General features: G+C 40.6%; 1 protein-coding gene across 1 annotated transcript; it reads right to left on the reverse strand.

Moving 5' to 3' along the window:
* Positions 1-1236: 1236 nt before the first annotated feature.
* On the reverse strand, positions 1237-3556 carry SARC_00954 (hypothetical protein). The gene has a single exon (XM_014305336.1). The coding sequence runs from the start codon at positions 3477-3479 to the stop codon at positions 1695-1697; it is 1785 nt and encodes a 594-aa protein (XP_014160811.1). The 5' UTR covers positions 3480-3556; the 3' UTR covers positions 1237-1694.
* Positions 3557-7464: the final 3908 nt, after the last annotated feature.

Here is a 7464-nt window from a genome sequence, read left to right on the forward strand (position 1 = left end):
TGTGTATCTATGTGTGTGTGTGTGTATGTATATATGTGTGTAATCGAGGATGTACGAGACTCTACTAGAGATCTGATCCACCTCGCCCCCCCCCCCTCCCCCCAGCACAAGCTATTGTGCACTGGGTGCTAACGGAATGATTCGTTTGCTCATGAGGTGTGACAGTTCCTGTGAACTATCACTACGCTTGTCATCCTTGGGACAAATTGAAATGCCGTCGAGAGATTTGAGCTCATAGGCGCGTTTCTATCTCGTGCAGATGTATCGATATGTGTGAGCGGTGCGTATATCTGCTTTGTTTGATAAGTCCAGCTTACGCCATTTCTCATGCCATCTGTATCCACAAAGCACGCAATTCCGGAGGACGTGGTGCCGTTGTCGCAAGTATAATTAGGAGATACGTATAGCCATCAGCTCAGGCGCATCTCCAAACGTGATCTGAAGCGACCAGGAGAATGCCATCGTGGATGGAAATTGGGACACACCGGGCATGACATGTACTGGGGTTTTAAAATACCCTAAAACCTCCGTCGACGCAAGGCCCTTACGATATTTCTGGATAGCAAGCAATCGTACACACTTTGCGGCATTATACCATCTAAAAATCTATGGGACGCCTCCTGCAGGCAACAGACCTCCGAGTATCGAGGTGTTTTAAGATTAAAGGTGAGGAATATCAGCTGCACGGCTACCCGGGAGCTTGGAAAGCATTGCACGGTGCAAGTTTCCGTCACGATTAGACTGATATTGGTTGGCGATACAAGTTCGCGAATCCATGAACTACCTGCCAAGTCAGTTTGTGCAATTCTTTCTAACGGTACACCAACTAACATTGTCTCATCACTTTTCTCGCTCTCACGGCAATAGATGTGTACAGACATCTTAGTGTTCCTTGCATTGTTTATTCAAGTATTTCTCGTTGACCTCTGATTGTGTTCCTAGATCCCTAACCTGCTGTTGCACATAGTTTTTGCGCATCCCATATAGTGATATATTTCTCACCCAACCCGCTCTCTAAAGTGATGTAGTAGGGCGCAGCGGACGATATATCGTAGAATGCTGGATCTATGCTTATGTTCATGTATTCTTCTGTTTATTCGCTATATGCTTTTGTAAACATTGTGGAAGTGTGTGTCATGCTATTCTGTATATTTGTCCAAGACTTCTGCGCGTGTCCACTGCTGTACTATCCACTTCTTAGTGTAGTAAACACGGCGACATACACAATTTAACAAATAAAGGTTTTCTTTTTTATTGTTTTCTCGTGCGAGTAAATACGGCGACTTACACAATTTAACAGCTAAAAGTTTTCTTTTTTATTTCTCGTGCTGTACCATTTTGACCTTCAATCTTGTGCCGACAGCATGACATTCTGGATAATAAATCGGTTGTATGTTTAAGTGTATCTATGTACTATGCTCTGTAGGTGACCTACTCTGTAGTTGACCGAGCAAGTATGTATAGGTGCGGATCTGCTGCGCTTTTTTCGCTCGTGCGCAAATCCTCGGGTGTTATTTATGACACTATGAACTCAGTCGTGACAGATGAACCATGTGCCACTGATTGCGCCACACTTAAATTGCCATTATCTGCATATGGATTAGGCCCATCCCCCGCAGTCGACAGTGCGCTTTCGACAGGTTCTTATCTGTTGTTGTTCTTCCTGTCCTCGGCACCTACATCTAATAAGTGGACTATACTGAGGCTCCGCCCATAGAGCCATTCGCCCGTAGTGCCCGGTAAATGGCCTTGCCGTGGAGTTTTTTGAACCGGGCCATTGAGTCATTTTCCAATAAATTTGTCACACTGCGTGCCGCTTCATCAAACATTGTTGCGAAGCAGTCGTCGGCCGCCAGCAACCGTTCAATATTGACCACACACCCATAGGACAGATTGACCTGGAACTCAGCCGACGACCGGATAAAACGATGGTACATGCGGTTGGCAACCTTGGTTATTTCTCTGTCACACTGCACATTTGCAACCTGTTCCATATCGCTTGTGCTTATATCCGAGTGTGTGTCTCCTAAGCACTTAGACTCTGTCACCTTTAGCAGTGGAGGTCCTTGTACCCCAGCGCTCCCGTTGGTGAAATTATTCTTGATCTTGTCCTTGCTACTCTTGTGCTTGATTGAACCCTCCGCCACTGAGGTATCCACAAATACTTGCTCAACCATTTCAGAGACTAATGTAGTACCTTGAGACATCCGCCTCTTATTGGATGCAGTAGTGCTCTGTGTACTGGCGATCTTGTCCGTCGTACTGCTTGACATGCACATCTCCGTCATGAAACTAGATCGAAATCTGTTGATGGTCAGCAAAAATAGGAAGTTCTCCGTCGCATACTCACGACTGAGATGCTTGTAGAACATGCTGGTCAGAATTATATTTCCAAGAACCATGGTCACGGGTAACGGCTGGTCAACTGGAAAATACGCAGTGTTGTCGTCGTCTTCGTCGATTGTGTCTGGTCGCGTGCGCCCACCCATACCAGCCGAGCTCTTCAGTCCAACAGCACTCGAGTCAATGTTGTCGCCAGCAACATCTTCAACCTGCTCCCTATTCGACAGCAGAAGCTCACGTTGAGTGCGCATGACGGGGATGAGTGTCAACAACACAGGCACCACGATGGACAGCACATGTACAGAGAACAGACAGCCGTAAACATAGTGTGAACACGCATTTGATGCCAGTACTTGCGAGGGCTCGGGGGGCGCATATCGGCAGCCCAAGAGAACCACAGAATCGCCCAATAGAATAAGAGTTGCTATACTAATCTCAATGGTCAGGAAGAAGACGTCCACTACTATCAGAGGGAACACCAGGATAACTGTGCTGATTTGCGCGGCGCAAATGGACACTCTGTACCAGAACAGAGACTCATTAAGTGCTGCATCGCCCGCGTCAGGCTCATTCACAGCGAGGATGGTGGTCAGGGTTATAAACCAAGGTGCACATATCAGCGCATAGATTATTAGAATGTGCTTATTCTTCTGATACCTTCCCAGTTTAGTAAAAAGTGATGACTGCCACCACAGATACCGCACTGTGCCGCTCGCGTCACTATCACTTCTATCAAGCACGCGCTCGGTATGATTGCAGTCTGAATTCTTCTTGTCACTAGGAATTCTTAGCAACGACGTCTCATCATGTAATAGACTTGTAATGTGTTGCTGTTGGATTGATTTGATGGCTATATTGACTATGCGTGTAGTGACAGAGCACAGGAACAACGTTTGCAGACATAGCATGAAAACGGTGACACCATAGGCTGCTGAGTTGGGGATCCACGCATTGTATAACAGACACAGAATAGTCATGAGCCCAAACATAGGCACCTGCATCCACAATATCAAATACGGTGCGCGCTCCGAGATCAATGTGTATCGTCTTCGCGAGAAAAATAGGGGTACTGCGAAGATGAAGATGGCGCAGAAGCAAACGTACACAAACATTTCTGTTGTGATTGTCAACGCCATGTTGTCAATTCAAATACTATTATTCAAAATATTTTAAATTTGTTTACGAAATGACTAGCAAAACCTTTGAAGTTGCGATGTATATATGTTATTTCACAGATAGTTGTTCGATCGGCGTATATAAATACAAGACATAGATGAAGGATTTTGGAAGTATAGTTCAGTAAAGCGATAGATTCGGAAGCTTAGTTGGATAATTACAGGACGCCAGAGGAATATTTATCTTTCTTTTAGTTCCATTTTGTTTTTTGTTTTTTTTTGTCTCGTTTTTTTAGATAAAATATATAAAACAACGAGTAAATATGGGTTTTTATTTCTTTTCTACAATTATTTTGTTCTTGTTTTGTCCTTGTTTTGTCCTTATAAGTTTGTTTTTTTTTTAAACCAACATCTTTCTTTTGCTATAAATACCTTTTCCAAAACAAAACAAAAATTAACCCAATTCGGCCCTGAGGGCTCGAGCCTCGAGGCCGAATATTAAATAGCAAATATTTAGGTTTGTTTTTATTTATTTATTTGTTTTTAAAACATTCCTATATATAAAAAATAGGATACAGTCATACCTGTTTATATGTCCTTCTCTTTAAGGTGTCTACCTCTTTATATGTACAATTTCTATTTTGGCCAACCCCCTATATATGAGTCAGGTCTTTTTAGACCGGTCCTGCAGCCTGCTCTTGGACGTCCGACTATTAATATCACTGATTGGAACTGAGCTAATCAGGAGCTAAATGCTCTTTTTTAAATTTGTGCTGTTCATCATAGTGCTCCGGCCATCCGGTCACTGCGGTCAGACCGTCAGAGGGTCGGTGAGACTCAGACTCCGGGGTCATTCGTATATTTATCTTCTTTTTTTTAAGTTTTTACAGGTGTGAATATTTCACCTTCCACCTTAGCTTGACGGTAGCTATCTATAATACATACACTAGAGTACGTACTACAATAGATCCTGATGGGAGACACTTCTAGTGGTGAACGCTGTTGTGCGAAAGGATGCACTACAACGCACCCAGTGGGTGGTGTATATAAATGTGCTGGTTGCGATCGAAGTATGCATGCCTTTTGTGGCGTGCATCTTGGTGAGGGCTATGGCTCAAATTCAATCGGTTACTGCCTGTCTACAGATAAATGCCAGCCACCGGATGACATGTGGGAGTTTGGTTTCACTAATAACAGACAGACAGAGCCAGACGAATTGACACAAAACGCACCTACAACGATAGATAAGCTCACTTTGGTAAGAAGAAGAAAACATATAAACAGACTGTAATATCAAATGTGAGCTCCAATACAACAAAATAAATCACTCTAATAAACAAAGTTAAAGGTGTCATCTAGCGTACAATCCAGAAAGCGGGATACAGCTTAGACCTATCATGGAAAGACAGCTATCGTAAGAATTTAGTTAAGGAGGCCGTGCGGGTAGCGCATGCATCATTCGGCGTCGGTATCAAAACAATACGAAGGTTCATGGAGTCTGGAGAGAACATACTCAGTCAGTCTTATGAGGTGCATGCAAAAAAAGAAATATCGAGAAAGGAGAGGTACACATCACGAGTTCGAGAAGCGTTTGATTGAGTGGGTCGGTAAATAAGGTTTAGAGAAGCAGGTTTTAGTGTAAGTCAGGGCTTGATCGTCACGAAAGGGGTATTTAAAGAGAGCGCCTAGAATACCTCCTGGTGTGACCCATACTCCCATAGGTTGGACCCCGAACCTGATGGTATGAAACTGACCCAGACTTGTCTTACAAAAACCCGGGAACAGGGCATATAAAGAGGAATGACTGTATCACTAATACCTAGAATATAGAAATCCTACGAATCGTAGGATTTTCAAAAAATTGGCCATACAATTTGGCCCTAGAAAAAAAGTGGATTTTTTTTTTGATATCCTACGAATCGTAGGATTTTGGAAGCCTTTGACTTTGGCCCTTATTTACACCCATTTAGATATGTCTTAGGCCTATGCTCTATCTCGCAAATGGGTTTTTAGTTCACTGGAGAAGTGGAAGCCTCATCGCGGAATAGCAGAAGTACAAGTATATCAAAGGATGTTATGGATACCAGTGCGGGCGACGATGAAGACGACTCTAATGAGCAGGACCTCGACGATAGTATAGGAGACGACTCCGATGAACTATTTCATGCATTAGGCCTCACAGGATAAATAAGTAAAAAGGACCGCGGGTGTATCTGGTTGCCGCGGACTGCAGTGGGCGGGGTGAGGCCCACTCCACCTACAACAGTAACAGTGTTGATACTAAACATACATAATAAACAAAACAAAGTGTAATAAGCAGTACATAATGCACCCTTTAAGCCTATTTAACCATACAACCCAGTTTGTTTTCAAAATAGTGATAAAAAAATTGTATGTTTTCCAAAACAAAATAAAAATTTATAATTTTAATGAAATAAATATATGGCAATTTAAATTTTTTTAGACCGTCTTGTGAAACTTACGAGTCTCTTTTGGATCGATTTTACTTATTTCTGCCCCATTTATTATGGCTTCATATTCAAATGGGCAGAGTATGCAAAATATAAAAATTGATGAAAAATAAATTTCCTGATCTTTAAGGGACAACGGGTCTGATGAAAATTCGGAATTAGAAATCCTACGATTCGTAGGGTTTTACGCTGGGTACCCCTTCCTGGTACAACTTTTTTTTGACGCCTTTTGGCTGCTTTTGTATGAAATATTACGCTTCGTAGGATTTTCCAGCGGTACTAGTGATATAGATCGGCCTGAACTTTACTGACGGTGTATTTTAAAAAAGTATTTATCTGTTTCTTGATTAGTGATTCCAAACGAAGGCCCATGGACCCAAGGGCCGAAAGAGGCCAAGAGTCCAAGTCTCCAAGTCCCAAGACCCGACAGGCCGACACTGTCACAGAAAAAATATCAAAATAATACCACAGTCCACACGTTTGCTCCGAACATCCTTGGTCCCTGAGTAAATACTAAAAATACCGTTGTCCCTTGATCAAATCTTTTTACTATTTACTATTTACTACTCTCTCAAAACTTCAAGAGTGACTTGAGATTTGAGACTTGTGAAGTTGTGAATTGATACATAGTTTGATACTGATATAGTTGAGTCTGTTCAACTGTTATGTTGAGACTATTTTTTTATAAACAAATAGAGCCTGGCAGCCTGCCAATCTGTCTCGCGTAAAACTGTATAAAAAAAATTTATCAAAATATCAAAAATGTGTGTTTCACCGTTTCAACTTTCACGTCACTAAATATTTTTACACAAAATGACAAATTGTAGGCTATAATTTATTTTTTTACTTACGTTTTTTAAAAACCTTATGCGTTTTTTTTTAAATCAAAACTATGTATTTAGTATTTACAATATTTTTTTAAGACCAAATACATATGTAGTTGATGTCAAATAAATTATAATATTACATAATGTTATGTATTTGTTTTTAAAAAATATATAGTTTTGTACATTATTTATTAGTCTTATTTATTTTTTAAATACAGCTCATAAATTGAGTACATTCCTACTGAAAAGTATTTTCTTTTAAAACAATACATATTAAAACCTACAAAAGCTATCAGCATCCAGCCAACCAGCCCAAAAGAGGAATGTTTGTAGTAGTCTTACTACTCTCTATTTACTAGAGTACCGTTCTTTTTTTTTTAACTAAAAACTAGATATTTAGCTTCAACGTATGTACTACATATAACATATGTCTATGTAGTATGTACTGAGTCCCAAAATATAATAATTTAATGCCTAAATATTTATGAAATATTTATGTTTCTTCAGATGACTACATATGATAATTTTGTTTAAAAAAAATGGTGATGAAACAAATACTGGAATTCATTCTTTTAAAAATTCAAAATACAGTATGTACATGTAGCCATAAATAGCCCATAAGCCAGCTGAGTGAATAGTGAATACAATATGCATATTACATTCCCCAATGTCTACGAGTCTACGCATTGTCAAAAATACATACTCTAT

Source organism: Sphaeroforma arctica (assembly GCF_001186125.1).
Source record: "Sphaeroforma arctica JP610 unplaced genomic scaffold supercont1.34, whole genome shotgun sequence".
Lineage (NCBI taxonomy): Eukaryota > Ichthyosporea > Ichthyophonida > Sphaeroforma > Sphaeroforma arctica.